The sequence below is a fragment of the Heterodontus francisci genome, chromosome 1 (assembly GCF_036365525.1).
Source record: "Heterodontus francisci isolate sHetFra1 chromosome 1, sHetFra1.hap1, whole genome shotgun sequence".
Lineage (NCBI taxonomy): Eukaryota > Metazoa > Chordata > Chondrichthyes > Heterodontiformes > Heterodontidae > Heterodontus > Heterodontus francisci.
This window is the reverse complement of record NC_090371.1, coordinates 50,449,192-50,465,536: the sequence shown is the minus strand read 5'-3', so window position 1 is coordinate 50,465,536 and position 16,345 is coordinate 50,449,192. Positions and strand designations below refer to the sequence as shown.

Sequence of the window (16,345 nt, the reverse complement as noted above, 5' to 3'; positions counted from 1 at the left end):
TACAGGTAAAAGGACGTCTGGCAAGTGGGAGGCTTTTAAAAGTGAGATAGGAAGAGTTCAGGGCCGGCGTGTTCCTGTTAGATGGAAGGGCAAGGCTGGCAAGTTTAGGGAACCTTGGTTGACGAGGGATATTGAGGGTCTCGTCAGGACAAAGAAGGAGGCATATGTCAGGTATAGGCAGCTGGGATCGAGCGAGTCCCTCGAGGAGTGTAGGGGATGTAGGAGTACACTTAAGAAGGAAATTAGGAGGGCGAAAAGGGGCCATGAGATTTCCCTGGCAGATAAGATAAAGGAGAATCCGAAAATATTCTATAAGTATATTAAGAGTAAAAGGGTAGCTAGGAAGAGAGTAGGTCCCCTTAAGGATCAGTGTGGCAATCTATGTGTGGAGCCACGGGAAATGGACGAGGTCTTAAATTAATATTTCTTGTCCGTATTTACCGTGGAGAAGGTCATGGAAGCTAGTGAGTTCAAGGGAGGGAACAGCGATATCCTGGAGCATATGAACAATACAAAGGAGGAGGTGTTGGAGGTCTTGAAGCGCATTAAGGTGGATAAATCCCCAGGGCCTGACCAGGTGTATCCCAGGATGCTCTGGGAAGCAAGAGAGGAGATTGTTGGGGCCCTGGCAGAGAATTTTGTATCATCTATGCCACGGGTGAGGTACCGGAACACTGGAGGATAGCTACTGTTGTGCCTTTATTTAAGAAGGGCAGCAGGGATAAGCCAGGCATCTACAGGCCGGTGAGCCTTACATCAGTGGTGGGAAAGTTATTGGAAGGGATTCTGAGAGACAGGATTTATATGCATCTGGAAAGGCATGGTCTGATTAGGGATAGTCAGCATGGCTTTGTGCATGGGAAATCATGTCTTACGAATTTGATTGAGTTTTTCGAGCAGGTGACCAAGAGGATTGACGAGGGCAGGGCAATGGACGTTTTCTACATGGACTTTAGCAAGGCATTTGACAAGGTCCCGCATGGTAGGCTGGTCCAGAAGGTTCAAACATATGGGATGCAGGGTGAGCTAGCAAATTGGATACAAAATTGGCTTGGTGATAGGAGGCAGAGGGTGGTAGTGGAGGGATGTTTTTCAGATTGGAGGCCAGTGACCAATGGTGTGCCACAGGGATCGGTGCTGGGCCCTCTGTTGTTTGTCATATATATTAATGACTTGGATGTGAATGTAGGGGGTATGATTAGTAAGTTTGCAGGTGACACTAAAATTGGTGGTATAGTGGACAGTGAAGAAGGTTGTCTAAGGTTACAACAGGATATAGATCAACTGGGAAAGTGGGCAAGGGAGTGGCAAATGGAATTTAACGCAGACAAGTGTCAAGTGATGCATTTTGGGAAGTTAAACCAGGGCAGGACATATACAGTGAATGGTGAATGGGGAGTGTTGTTGAGCAGAGAGACCTTGGGGTGCAAGTACATAGTTCCCTGAAAGTGGCAACACAGGTAGACAGGGTGGTGAAGAAGGCATATGGCATGCTTGCCTTCATTGGCCGAGGCATTGAGTGCAAGAGTTGGGACGTCATGTTACAGTTGGTTAGGCTGCATTTGGAGTACTGTGTGCCGTTCTGGTCGCAGCACTACAGGAAAGATGTGATTAAGCTAGAGAGGGTGCAGAAAAGATTCACAAGGATGTTGCCTGGTTTGGAGGGCTTGAGTTATAAAGAGAGATTGGATAGGCTGGGTCTGTTTTCCCTGGAGCAAAGGAGGCTGAGAGGGGACATGATAGAGGTATATAAAATTATGAGAGGCATAGATAGGGTAGATAGCCAGAGTCTGTTTCCCATGGTAGAGGTGAGTAAAACTAGAGGGCATAGATTTAAGTTGAGAGGGAGAAGGTTTAAAGGGGATCAAAGGGGTAAATTTTTCACACAAAGAATAGTGGGTATCTGGAATGAGCTGCCTGAGGAGGTGGTGGAGGCAGGAACAGTAGTGACATTTAAGAGGCATCTGGACAGAATGACAGAATGAGCAAGGCATAGAGGGATATGGAATTAATATGGAATTAATGCAGGCAGGTGGGATTAGTATAGATGGGCATTATGGTCGGCATGGACGCGGTGAGCCGAAGGGCCTGTTTCTATGCTGTACAACTCTATGACTATGACTCTAAGAACAGGAAGGTGAGGATGCTCCAAATGATAACATCCAGGAACGGCCTTATCAAAGACCAGCACTGGCACGTCATTGTAACCTCAGGACAAGGACAAATTATCTAAAAAGGTCAGAGAGGCAATGTCAGAGATGCCTAAGGATGTCACGTCAAATGGTCACAGAAATTTACAGGAACCTGCGGCATAACCTACAGCTGCTTGGCTTTGGTGAGAGTCCCATGCCAGTTGCCCTCTAGGAAACAGCTGAACTCTTTTTTTTTTGCTAGTGGGTCATACAAACATATGAGTTAGGTCCTTCCATGGATCCATGGGCGACATATGTGGCATCTCGCAGTCTGCGACCCATAGGTAAATCAAAGAGGTGACTAATGCCCCTTTTCAACATGCCAATGATTTCATCTACTTACCTGTAGACAAGGACAGCCAGGCAGCAAGGTCTGTGGCCTTCGGCGCCATCGCTAGGTTCCCTAGAGTGTAAGGGGTGATTAACTGTACTCATGTGCTCATTAGAGCTCCCTAGGATCAGCCTGCTGGTCTTTGTTAATCGCAAAGGCTTCCACTCTTTAAACTGGTTCAACCGGTTTCAACCACAGGAGAAGAATCATGCATGTTTGTGCACGTATCCCAGGGAGCTGTCATGATTCCTACATTTTGAGTAACTCTCAAGCTGCCAGCAGTTTTCGAGGAACCAGCAGAAGTTGACAGATGGATCCTGGATGACAAGGGTTACCCCCCTTGACACCAGTGTGTTATCCCCAAAGCGCTGCTGAAGAGAGGTACAATGTTGCTCATGCGTCCACCAGAGCCATCATCGAACACACCATTGACATGCTGAAGATGTGATTCTGCTGCCTTGATAGGTCTGGTGGAGCTCTTCAACTGTTTCCTCAAGTGCAGGCACCTGCAGTGGAGACACAGAGGCACTATAAGCATCTGATGCACAGCAGTTCATGTGATTTCCTTCAGTTTCCACATATAGCTGATATACAGATGACACTTCATCTGTATGCCTTGTGGATTCGGCCTTGTCAACTGCAATTGCCCTGCCTCCCTCCTCTCTCGCAGTCTCTGACAGCAACTCCTCAGCTGTGTCAGCACCCTGAGGTCAGAGACCCCTCCTCCAGTTTTAGCATGCTTGCGTTGGTTGTGGCTGCATTTATCCTGCAGCAGACAGTGCAGATTTAATGTCATGGCAAATGATGCATTCATTGCATACGTGCATCAACATCACTCATTCTGCACTGGCTTTCGCACGACACATCCAGTCACATTATCAATGCTAATCTTCATCTTGACACAAAATCATTTCGTGAACGGCACCAAGGCTGCTCACGCATTCCACTGCATTCCTTGCGTACCCTCTGCCTTAAAGACATGGAGCCATGGAAGAATGCAATGGAGCAGCTTCTGCAGGACCACTTACCCTCACCGTTTTGAGCAAGTCATTGACGTGCTTGCGGCACTGCACCCATGTTCTACGAGTGACTCCACGGTTTGAGACCTCATCCGCCACCTCCATCCAGGCCACCTTGGTTGGGCAGGAGGCTCTTCGCACTCCATCTGCAGGGAAGAGGAGCTCCCGCCTTTCCCTGACCTGGAGGAGAACCTGCATCACTGAACCATGGGGCTGGTCAATGCCTACTGGCTGATATCTGACTCACTTTTGTTGCAGGGAAAATAAATGGTACGAAGTTGGTGACGTTCACAAAATAAGGGAGGCAAAAACACTTTGATTTATGTAAAAGCTTCAATATAGGTTAATCTGAAGATACTTACGTGAAAGGAAGGCTTCTGATCCTTGAGGCTGCAAGCACAGAATGTTTTGTACCTGTGGCGACCATGGTGCTTAGGGCAGTGATGGCGGGTTCCACCAATGAAAGGCCTGCCCCGCTGCATAATCCCAAGTGTCTCCTGTGCCGATCGCCGCATGGCTCACTTATATGTAAAATCGCGTGGGAAACAGGAAATGCGGTGAAAGTGGAAGTTATGCTAACTTCCTGTCCTGCTGTCGGGGGTGACATGGCACTTGTAAATTCCCAGCCTTAGTTTCACTGAATTCTGTTGGTCAGCTACAGTTTTGGTCACCAGCTTTTGATTCCAATCCACGTGGACCAGATCCCTTTTCAACTCATTGAAGTTGGCCTTCCTCCAGTTAAGTATTTTTACACTTGATTTTACATTGTTTTTGTACAATTGGAAACATCTCCTCTACATCTATCCTATCAAACCACGTCATAATTTGAAAGACTTTTATCGGGTCACCTCTCAGCCAGAGACAAGGGCCCCAATCTTCCTGATAGTTATAACCTTTCAGTTCTGGTATCCTTGTAAATCTTTTTGCACCATCTCCAGTGCCTCTATATCCTTTTTCTAATATGGAGACAGAACTGCACTAATAGCTTTGTACATTCCGTGCTTTCTTGTGCTCCAAATGGAGCCCACATTTCTGCTTGTGTAATTGGAGTTGAATACTTCTGTGACAGCAGCTACAATTTGAAGTGGCTGTCATTTTGACTTTTGATTAGAATTGGGACTAAAACTTGTCGCATGCAAGCACAACGCTAGAGGGATGCAGGCTTAAAATCAACTAGCCTCAAGTGAGACTAGAGATGAGGAGAAATTTCTTTCATTCCATTCTCTTCCCCCAACTGAGGTGTAGTACAATAGGTAAAATAAACTTGTCAGCCAAGGCTGGGTCAATTAATTGTTACAACAAAGATCTGATTGGGAATAAGGATTGGAGATTTGAAGGATATGTGTAAACTGAGATGAACAAATACTGCACAGTGCAGGATTATTCTTGCAATGCTAAATCTGGAAGAGGGGGAAGCGGGGACTATTGTCTTGGCAAGCAGACAAGCATGCAACATTGGAGATGTGGGATTGGATGAACATTCTGGAGTTTTGTTTGATTGTCTTGCAGACGTTTTTCTCGTGGTATTAAACATGGTGATTGACACCATGATAGAATAGTTTATACATGGGGCTGGATTTTTACCTCCTGCTGGGGGGTGCGTGAATGGAGGCGTGTGGGCGTGGAACTTCACACTGCCAGCCTGTGTGCTAGTTTCCCAGCTCCATCCCGCCCGGATTATTTTTCCAGAGGCAGTGGGGGTACCCGCCCACAAGCAGCGGGTAGCCAAATGAACTAATAAAAGGTCTAGTGTCAGAGGCCGACTGGGATTTTCCAGTGGACCAGAGTTCAGTGCTCCAGGCAGGTTCAGAGGCACTCCCTTCCTGCCTGGGTTCAGCAGCAGCTGCAGGCGGCCCTGTGGAGGGGTTCTTTCCCACTTCCAACCCCCCCCTTACTCCCCCCACCTGCCCAGGTGGCCAGGCTGCTGAATCTATTTTTTACTTTACATTTGAAGAAGTTGGAGCGAGAGTGCCTCCATTTTGGGACAAACTCTCTCTCTCTCTCTCTCTCTTACCTGAAATAGCATCATGCTGCAACTTTCAAGCAAGAAGGCCTCCTGCAGGCTCACCAGCTTCGAGAATCTGCTTGCTATCCTTAATTGGACAGCGAGCCATTCTCTGACCACTGGCCAAATGGGGGGAAATCACAAATGAGTGATGTTTCCAACACAGTGCAGGCCTCTGACCCCCATCTGAGTTTAATAGTGGGCTTCTGAAGTCTGTAGGGAATATCCTGCCCATGGTGTCTATTAGTTGTAGGCTTCATGGGTCTAATAGCCTTTTTGTGTTCAATGCTTTCTTGTGTCCCAAGTGGAGCCCACTTCTACTCATTTGGAGTATTTATGAGTTTGATCACATCAAATTTATTTCTCTCATTGTAGGATAATGTGACTGAGAAATACGAGTGGAAAAGAAGTAACGAAAACACAGAGAAGGATGATGTCATTGAGGCTTACAATGGTATATGTGAGACCAACAGGTAGGTTGGTGTTTGGTCAATCTATATAGCCTCTCCCTGTCTCCAGTCGGTTCATTTCCCATAAAAGCCCATGGGTTTACCCATTTTATACCTGCTCTTCACAAATGTACTCTTTTAACACAACAGGAACAAGCTAATGTAATTTGCCATGGGCCTAATCTCCCACAGAAATCTGACTAATATAGTCCACTGGTGTTTCCACAATGCTTTTTACTGCAGTGTGACCAGAGCTCAGGCTAATGGGATGAATGTTAGTTCTCTTTGCTGCTGTGGGAATTCTTAATTGAAATGGATTTCAGGATTTGGAATCAGTTCCTAGCCTATAGTGCAAAGCTTCTCATAATCTGTACTGTACCAGACATACACACTCACTCTAACTGAAATCACTGGATAGCGATCAGGGTCATAAATCCATGCTGACTTTTTTTCCCTGTCTGTTGGCCCTCAACAATGCTGTAGTTAACTGTAATACTCCAGTTACTCTTATCGCTGTCTCAGTGGAGATTAGCTAACAGCACAAACTAAATCAAACCTTCTTGGTGCCACAGTTTATTTTTCACTGAACCATTGATGGAGTGAAGAAGGGATTTTCAAATGGTGATCAAAAAGCTGGTGATTTTTGAGAGAGGGACTGTAAAATCTAGTGATGCTCCCATTAAAATAGTTTAACCAAGTCAGCCATAAAGATTGCCTGATCTTGTCAAACTAACTTCTATTTTATACTATTTATTATTCTTTTGGTATTGAGAAAAGTCTTAATGTGAGAGTGTGCAGTCAGTCGAAATCACACTTTTCAGAGTTTGGCTGAAGTATTTGGTTGGTGTGGGGTAAGGTTTGCTTTGCTCGAATTCATGTTTTACTTGAATTGAGATTGCTTATTGCTATCACTTGATGCAAAGTGGAGAAATATTCCATTTCCTGGAGTTTGTCATCTCTCAGTTTATTAATTATATATATAAACACAAGGATAGTGCATATTCTTCCTGCTTCACTTTTGACCAATACAAGTTGAGTAATTAATTTGAATAACACAATCTTCGTTTTTTAACAACCCTTCATGTGCGGGTTTGAGTGAGACTTGCCAACTCTACTGATGTAGGCCTAAATTGCTTTGGTTTTGTAGTTAAATCTAGGACTTACGTATACTTGGGAAAAGTGGTACTTGGGCTGTTCTCTGTGGTTGTTTCTCAGTTATTAATGTTACTGTTGATGTTGCAGGAATCAAAGCCATAACTGTGTTTTTGTGACAACAGAAACAAAAAATGTTGGAAATACTCAGCAAGTCTGGCAGCAACTGTGGAGAGAGTTGGCCCTTCATCAGAACTGAGAAAAGTTAGAAATGTAATTGGTTTTAAGTAAGTCAAATGGATAAAGAACAAAAGGGAAGGTCTGTGATAGGGTGAAAGATGGAAGACATTAAATGACAAAAGAGTTGGTGGGGCAGAGTCAAAGGGAGTGATAATAGAACAAGTAAAGAGACAAAAGATGTGTCCAGATGTGGTGTGAATGGCAGAACAGTGAACAGCTGCTATCTGAAAGAAAAACAGGAGAAACCAAGATTAAGACCAAAATAGGCAAAGAAAAGGAAACAAAATGGGGGCAGAGATTACAGTGTGGAGTCCAGAAGGCTGTAAAGTACCTAATTGAAAGATGAGGTGCTGTTCTTCAAGCTTGCGTTAATCTTCAATAGATCACTGCAGTATGCCGAGGACAGAGATGTCAGTGTGACAACTAGGTGAAGAATTAAAATGGCAGGCCAGCGGAAGCTCGGGGTCGTGCTTGCAGACTGAACAGAGGTATTGCACAAAGCGGTCACGTGTCTGCATTTGGTCTCCCCATTGTAGAGCAGACCACATTGTGAGCAGTGAAAACAGTGTAGTGTTTTTTTGTGACCTGGTGTTCTGTCTTAGAGATGCAGAATATTGAGTTTAATGTCCCTATGATTTAATTTCTTAAATATTGGCAAGCAACATTTCCTCTAAGCTGCACAACCAGACAGCAACCCACGCCTGGGTGCGCAGCCGCGCTAGAAAAGTTTAAGGGGCCCGCACACTTAAATAAATTGCCTGCACGCTCCAAAAAAAAAAAAAATTAGAAGGAATGTTGTTGGAAATTACTATGTGTGTTGGCAGAAAGGAAAGGGAAGACATCTTCATAGCTGCAGTCCTGCCCATAGGTCATGTTTGAAAACAAATCATTATACCACATCCTTTAGAGGGAAGAAAAATCTGAAATGTCAGTACTTATTCTTGCTTTCTGTGTTAACACTGTCTTTGTTCTTTCTGAATGATGCTTTTGCTCCTTTCTCTCTCTTTTGTTCCTGCTTCCATTCTTCTGTTATTCACTTCTAGCCAGGCTGAGGACTGGCGATACCTCAATGAAGATGGAGAGCTAGGCCTGGCTTATCAAGGCCTAAAGGAAGTTGCCAGGTCAAATCTTTGTTTGCTCTTTGTTTTGAATAACTACAAGATGTAAGGGTGTTGGAGTTTGATTTCCACATGGTGCTATGAAGAGAAATGTGTATTTGAATGCATTTGGGATGTTTGGCAAACTTTACACCTCACTTTTTCTATCAGTTTTATTACTGTTAAAGGTCACTCACTAAACCAAAGGGTTAAGGTTCACAGGGTCTGTGCAGTCTTTCGGGGTGTGCATGATCCCTGCAGGATTTCAGAGGTATATAGAAATCTTTTTAAACATTACAATACTTAAGGTGGTAGATTTAATTTTTGTTTCTTCGTTCATGGGATGTGGGCGTCACTGGCTGGGCCAGTGTTTAATGCCCATCCCTTTTTGCCCTTGCAAAGGTGGTGGTGAGCTGCCTTCTTGAACTGCTGCAGTCTGTGCGGGGTAGGTACACCTACTGTGCTGTTAAGAAGGGAGTTCCAGGATTTTGACCCAGCGACAATGAAGGAACGGCAATATAGTTCCAAGTCAGGATGGTGTGTGGCTTGGAGGGGAACTTGGTGTTTCCATGCATTTGCTGCCCTTGTCCTTCTAGATGGTAGAGGTCGTGGGTTTGGAAGGTGCTGTCGAAGACTGTATTGGTAAATGCACTTCCTAGTGTAGAACTTAACTAATGATTGAATCTGCCTCCACCACACCCTCAGGAAATGCATTCCTGAGTTGAGGGGTGAGTGACTCCCCTTGACATCAAGACTTGATTAACAGAAAGAGTACATGGCTATCCTATGAACCTTACTGGATATTGTGCATGTGGCAACATTGGGAAAGAGCAGTATTAGTTTTAGTTGTAATGCCTGCCACAATAGGCTAGCCTGTTGATATAAATTGTCTAGGGACATGCATGAAGAGTGACCACTTGGGCAACGTACTGTAGTGGGTAAAGCACCTGTGGAACCCAAACCATGGAGCTTGACAGCTTTTTAAAAAAAAAATTGAGGTAATGAAAAGCTCTAACCACAGAACTGTTAGTAAGGTGCCAATGCCTTATGTAATGAAAGAGTAGAATCATAGTAATACAGAAGCCAAATACTGCAGATGCTGGAAATCTGAAATAAAAACAGAAAGTACTGCAAGTACTCAGTAGGTCAGGCAGCATACATGGATAGAGAAGCAGAGTTAACACCTCAGGTCTGTGACCCTTCATCAGAATTTGAGTAGAATCATAGGGCAGTTACAGCACAGAAGGTGGCCATTTGGCACAAAAAGTCTATGCCTGCTGTCTACAAGAGCAATCAAGCTAGTCCCGCTCCCCAAACCTGTCCCCTTAGCCCTGCAAATATTTTCCCTTCAGGTACTTATTCAATACCATTTTGAAAGCCATGATTGAATCTGTCTGCACCACGCTCTAAGGAAGTACATTCCAGATCCTAACCACTTGCTGTGTAAAACAAAAAAAAGTTTTTCCTCATGTCGCCTTTAGTTCTTTTATCAATCATCTTAAATCATTTTTTTAACTCAGTGAGAATAGGTTCTTTCTGCTCTGTTCAGAGTCCTCATGATTTTGAATGCCTCTATGAAATCTCCTCACAACCTTCTCTGCTATAATAATACTTAATGAAGAGAAAAGATTTTTTAAAAAGACCTGTGTATCATCTAGTGTGGAACTAAGTTAATAAAGTCTAAGTGAATACTTGGCTGATTTCAGCCAGGACATCAGTAGGTGTTCTACAATTGGCTTCAATGCCTCTGACTTAAGAGGGAAAAAGTTGTCAACAGTCCCTGCTTCTGATAACTGCCTGTGGGCGGGTCACTCTGCTCTCATCTTGTCAAAGGTATTATGTGTCGTGAAGGAAAGGGAGAAATAAATTTTAGTTTTAGTTGCATTTTATATTGCACAAACAAACCAAAGTGGCTAATCAGCAGCTCTGTGATTGAAAAATGTTCTGTTTGTCCAGCACATCTGCTCAGTGAGAGGATTTGATGAACCACAGCAGATCATCCAGCCTTTCTTCCGTTCCAAACTGGGCTAACTTGTATATTTTCAGTTAGTTATAATAAATTATTAGTATACTACTAAACTTGGAAGTAAGAACTAGTGGTCCCCCAAGCTAAGGAACACACTCAACTTACTGTAATGAAGAAGCTTTTCTTTTTTGAAGGAAAATGAAGTGTTTTTAAGAAAGAAACTTCTTAACCAATACCTCCAGCTGGAGTTGCTAATTTAATGCCATTGTACCACAGGCTGCTGGAGGCACAGTTGCAGACTCAGATCAGGCAGCATGAAGAAGAGGTGGAAAGAATGCAGGCTCAGATCGAGACTCTGAAGGAGGATATGGAAAAGCAGCAGCATGTCCTCACGCAGACACTACAGATGTCTCCGGAAGCACGCATTGAGTATAATGTGCAACAGGAGATCACACGCCTCACCAATGAGAATCTGGTAAGAGAGTCAGTGTTGACCCTTTCAGTGGCAGTTAGACCTATACTTACATTGACATTGACCATACTCCAGATTGTAGTATTGTGTATTTTCCTTTGAACTGTTAGCTTTATGTGTTAGTTTAAACAAGTGTTATTCAGTAACTTTGTGACTTGGGCCATAATCCTAATGAACTCCTTTCTCAATGGCTGTGCACAGACTGTGGTAATGTGCTACATGCAGACCTGTACCTGTGATTTCCCAAATGGTAAACTCTAGATTTCAATTCTGTCACTCTGGGAAATTACCATGTGGAAGATGGGCAAATAAAAAATAAGGACCAGTATTAGTAGTAAATAGTTTAACTTTATTAAAGCCCTTTGTCATGATGTAATAGCTGTGATAACTCCACCTCCTGTACTTTCTCTTGCTGGAACATAAGTTTCAAAAGAAGAGAATCCCAACTCAGTCAACACCCCACTGGAAAACCGGCCATGAACAGAATGTGTCAGATGTGTGGAACAGCAAGTCTGCTGAGCCACAGAAGAAAGGGAGGTGATCTTCAAGTGGCTGCCAAGATTGTATTTAAGTATCACTGTTATATATTTTGGTTTAAACAATGATATTTCACAGCTCTGACAGGAATTATGTGAAAGAAATGCACAGAAACCAATAACATAATGTTTCTCTCTTACCAGGTACATCTGTAATTAGCTTTGGAAATAATTAAAGGTTACTTGCTGCACCCTACAACAATTTGGGTCAATTGTAGCTTTGTCATTATCAGAAGAGGTAGTTTAGAAATCACAATGGTTTGTACAAAGTATGTAAGTGGGCAGAACAATGACAGTCTGTAAAGTGCTCCACAAAATAAGGAAAAATGGGTGACACACATGAATGGTGTTGAAATAGCTAAGGATGAAGCTGAACGAAATGCAAGAATCTTCGTAAAGTCAATGGCTAACATACCCAACCAATGCAAAATGGCGATTATACGAACATACAACTTAGGTGCAAGAGTAGGATAACTCGGCCCATTGAGTCTGCTCCACCATTCGATAAGATCATGGCTGATGTGATTGTAACCTTGACTGTACATTCCCACCTACCCCCACTTACCTTTCACCCCCTTGCTCATCAAGAATCTATCTACCTCTTATTAAAGCTGAAACAGTCGAATGCAAGTTCGAGGAGGTTGTGATCAAACTTTCTAGCGCTCTAATCATACTGCACTTTGTATACATCATCTAGTTTTGGTTGTCAGGCAACATGCAGGACATTTGAGGCAGTGCAGAGAAGAACCACAAGATTGATCTCTGATGTCAGAGGACTGAGTTATGAAGAAAGACAGAAAGAACTGGATTTTTCAGACTTAGAAGATGTGTGAGAAGTGATCTTGCTAAAATACATGATTGTCATGGGAATAGAAAAAGTATTCAAATTAAATTGGAGGAGTAGAACAAGAGAAACAGGTTCAAACTAGCAAAATGTAATTTTAGGCCTGATGGTATAAAATTCTTCTTCACACAAAGATCGATCAATATGAGGAATGGCTTCCAAATAGTGGAGGCAAAAATCTTGGAATCATTTAAGGAACAATAACAGACTACAATGAGAGATAACTTGAGCAGAAACATCAGAGTCTCTCTTTAATGTTATATTCTTGCATTATACATCCTGTACCAGATGCATTTCTGACTAACATTTCCATAGTCTAAAGAATTATCATTTTATACACAATTTTGGGTTATCCCTATTTATACTTATAATATTCAGTGCAATATATAATCCAGTCAGTATAACACACAAATACTGAACCTACTAATATTTATTCATTATCTTATGTTCTAGGATCTTAAAGAGCTGGTAGAGAAACAGGAGAAGAATGAGAAGAAGCTAAAGAAGCAACTCAAGATCCACATGAAAAAAGTTCAAGAGCTTGAAGGTATAACTGAGTTTAGAACATTACTGTCTGGGATCCCATCTGGGGAATTCCTGATCTTTGTGGCTCCAGTCTGTTGTGTAGTTACTAGAGCGTCAAGGACCATAGCTCCAAGACCCAGAATCAAGTTAACTGCTTCTCAATCTTTGGTAGGTGAATGGTGGTTACCAGAAGCAAGGAGGAGTGTAAGCTAATGTGTATATAAAATAGGACGTATAGTTGTACAAACGGATATTATATTCTGATATGCTTAAAGTATTAATTGAGGAAAAACAGAATAATATTTTGCTTTGAAAAATGATCCAGTCAAATGTCTTGTGCATCTTTGTCCAAGTTCAAATTCAGCCAAGAGCTAGTATTAACCAGGTCTGGCACAATTTGAATTTTTCTTTCCAGTAAGAAGATTAAAAAAAAAATCAATGTATAGAATGTTGGGGAGATCCACGAACTCCTCTATCTCACTGTGGGAAAACCAAACCTTATCTGTTGTTGAGCCATAATGGCATGAAGATTCCAAATTTCATCTCTGGTCTTTGCTGAATTATCTGCCCTCAGCTGAGGCAAGAGTAAAGGAAGTAGACTCAGCCTAGTTTCCCTAGCCATAAAGGAAAAACTCAGGCAGGGTTTGTACTCGTGTTCACGAAGCCAGAAAAGGGGGTGGGGACATTGGACAAGGTAGGATTGAGCTCAGCAGTGTTGCTTTCAAAATCTGCTGAGACTCACCGTCCAGACTCGTCCATGAAGAATGGCCAACGGAATGAACTGCCAACTGTCTCTTGGTGGGACTGTACCCAACATGAATAAGGAAGACGAAGGAAGAAATTTGGGAGGAAAAATTAAGTAGGGGGATAAATCTAAAGTTGGGATGTAGAGACGTGATCACACTTATCACAGAAAGGACTGATGCCACAAAAGAAATATAATTTTATTTTGAGTTTTTTTTTTACTGAGTTCAGGGTAGTTTCCATGCTTTTTGGGTTATGGCATATTACAACTTTATATATGTTTGTCCTCTTTTGCCCTCGCAGCAGAAGGAAGGAGCTTTAAAGCTGATTGCATAACTTTTTATAGTGTATATAAATTTCTTGCTTATTTTCTAACTCATTTTCAGCTGCTTTTGAGTTCTTTCTATTAGGTTAATGTGTTCCCTGTGTTATCAGCAAGGACCTCAGTGCAGAAGGAGCCAAGGCCCGAACTAACCAGACAGGTCACTGTGCAACGGAAAGAGAAGGAGTTCCAGGGAATGTTGGAATATCACAAGGAGGATGAATCCCTACTTATTCACAACCTCATCACAGGTACTTATAACTGGGTTTTTAGAATGGAAGAGGTTTGACTTGGTAATGATGTCATGTAGTATAAACAGAATCTTGGTGGGTGAGCCTGGGACATGTGCTAACAGGGGCTGTAATGAATCAGCTTGTGCGAGGATAGTGCAAAGTGGAACTAGTAAGTAAGTCTGTACAGGAATTGTGTTACACAAAGAGTTGTGTCAAAAATTACAGTAGTATTTGAGACAAGTCAGGAGTGTGATAATACTCTCCACTTGCCTGGATCATTACAGCTCCCACATCACTCAAAGCTCAACCCAATCCAGGCCAAAGTAGCCTACTTGATTGGCATCCCATCCACCACCTAAAGCATTCACTCCCTCCACCACTGGTGCACCTTAGCTATAGAATGTACCAGCTACAAAATGCACTGCAGCAAATCGCCAAGGCTCCTTCTACAGCACCTCCCAAACCAATGACGTCTACCACCTAGAGTGCCAAGGGCAGCAGGTGTATGGGATCATGACTTTCAGCAAGTTCCCCTCCAAGTCACACACCATCCTAACATGGAAATATATTGCTGTTCCTTCATCATCACTGGATCAAAATCCTGGAATTCCTTACTTAATAGGCCTGTGGGAGTACCTTCATCATACAGACTGCAGCAGTTCGAGAAGGCAGCTCACTACCACCTTCTCGAGGGAAATTAAGGGTGGCATTAAATGTTGGTGTTGCCAGTGACACATTCAATCCTATGAATGAAGAATTTTTTTAAAGAAAAGCCCCATCCTGCTGACTTCTCAGTTTTGGACTTTAAGTATAAGAGCTCTGGTATCGTATAATCATACAAATTATAATGCAGAAGGAGGCCATTTGACCCAACTCATCTGTCTGTATCCTATCCCACAACAAGCTTCACTCACCAACTACCCCTGTCCTTGAGCTCTACATTAGCTTCCAGTTTCACCAAAATCCAAAATTGAACATTCTAATCATGTTTAGATCACTTCATGACATCCCCTGTCCTTATCTCCAATCTCCTAGACTCCTCCAAACGTTCCATTCTTCTCCCTCTAGCTTTGTGCATTCCCCTCTCTCCACACTACCTATGTGCCTTTCCTCCTTTAAGATTCTCCTTAAAACCCACCTGCCTGTTGCAGCATTCAATGAGATCATGGCTGGTCTGCAACCAAACTCCACATATCCGCCTTTGCCCCAAATCCTTTAATACCTTTGGTTAACAAAAATTGATTAATCTCAGATTTAAAATTAATGATCGATCAAGCATCAAGTGCCATTTGCAGAAGAGAGTTCCAAACTTCTACCACCTTTTCTGTGTAAAAGTGTTTCCTAATTTAATTCCTGAAAGATCTTGCTCTAATTTTTACACTATATCCCCAGTCCTAGACTTCCCAACCAGTGGAAATAGTTTCTATCTACCCTATCTGTCACTCTTACTATCTTGAAAAACTTCGATTGAATCACCTTCTAAATTGCAGGGAATACAGCCCAACATACAAAATTATATAATCTCTTCTTGTAACTTAACATTTGGAATCTAGGTAACATTCTGGTAAATTTATGCTTTTCCCTTTTATTCACCTATGATGATTTTCAGTCTAACCCCGTGTTACTGATTTCATCGATCATTGAAAGAAATCTTTTACTACTCACCCACTCAAAACATTTCAGAATTTTGAAAATCTCTGTTACAAAGAACAAAGAAAATTACAGCACAGGAACAGGCCCTTCGGCCCTACAAGCCTGCGCCGATCCAGATCCTCTACCTAAACATGTCGCCTATTCTTCCTTAACTACATCTTCCTTAACTTTCTCTGTACTAGTGAAAAAACCTCTATTATCAACCCTTCCTTTCTAACTATAACCTCTCATTCCTGGTTTTCCAGTGCATCTTTTCTACATTCTTTTCATAACTAATATGCTTAATAAAATGAGATGCCCAGAGCTGCATGCAATACTTCAACTTTAGCTTAATTAATGTGTTTTATAACTTCATTATAATTTCCTTGCTTTTTTATCCAGTACTCCCTAGAATAAGCTCAAAATCCCCTTTCCCTTTTTAAATATCTCTTCTGCATTTCTACCTTCAAAGATCAATGAATCTCACCCTTAGGGCTGAATTTAGTGAGGCTGCTTGGAGCGGGAATGGAGGTGTGGAGGAGCCGGAGAATAACATCGGATGCATCCGCCTGGAAATCCGGTGTCACGAAGTCGGTTCCGAATTTAGTCAACGGCGGGAAAGCTCCAAGGCGGCATCGCCACCCCA

General features: G+C 42.6%; 1 protein-coding gene across 1 annotated transcript in view; it reads left to right on the top strand.

The window, feature by feature from the left end:
- myo5b (myosin VB) overlaps positions 1-16,345 on the top strand; it is a 398,451-nt gene that overhangs the window by 360,177 nt on the left and 21,929 nt on the right. Inside the window, exons 29-32 of the mRNA XM_068030536.1 lie at positions 5,923-6,020; positions 10,668-10,866; positions 12,697-12,790; positions 13,948-14,085. Coding sequence (XP_067886637.1) covers positions 5,923-6,020; positions 10,668-10,866; positions 12,697-12,790; positions 13,948-14,085 — 529 coding nt within the window. The remainder of the gene's footprint in view (positions 1-5,922; positions 6,021-10,667; positions 10,867-12,696; positions 12,791-13,947; positions 14,086-16,345) is intronic.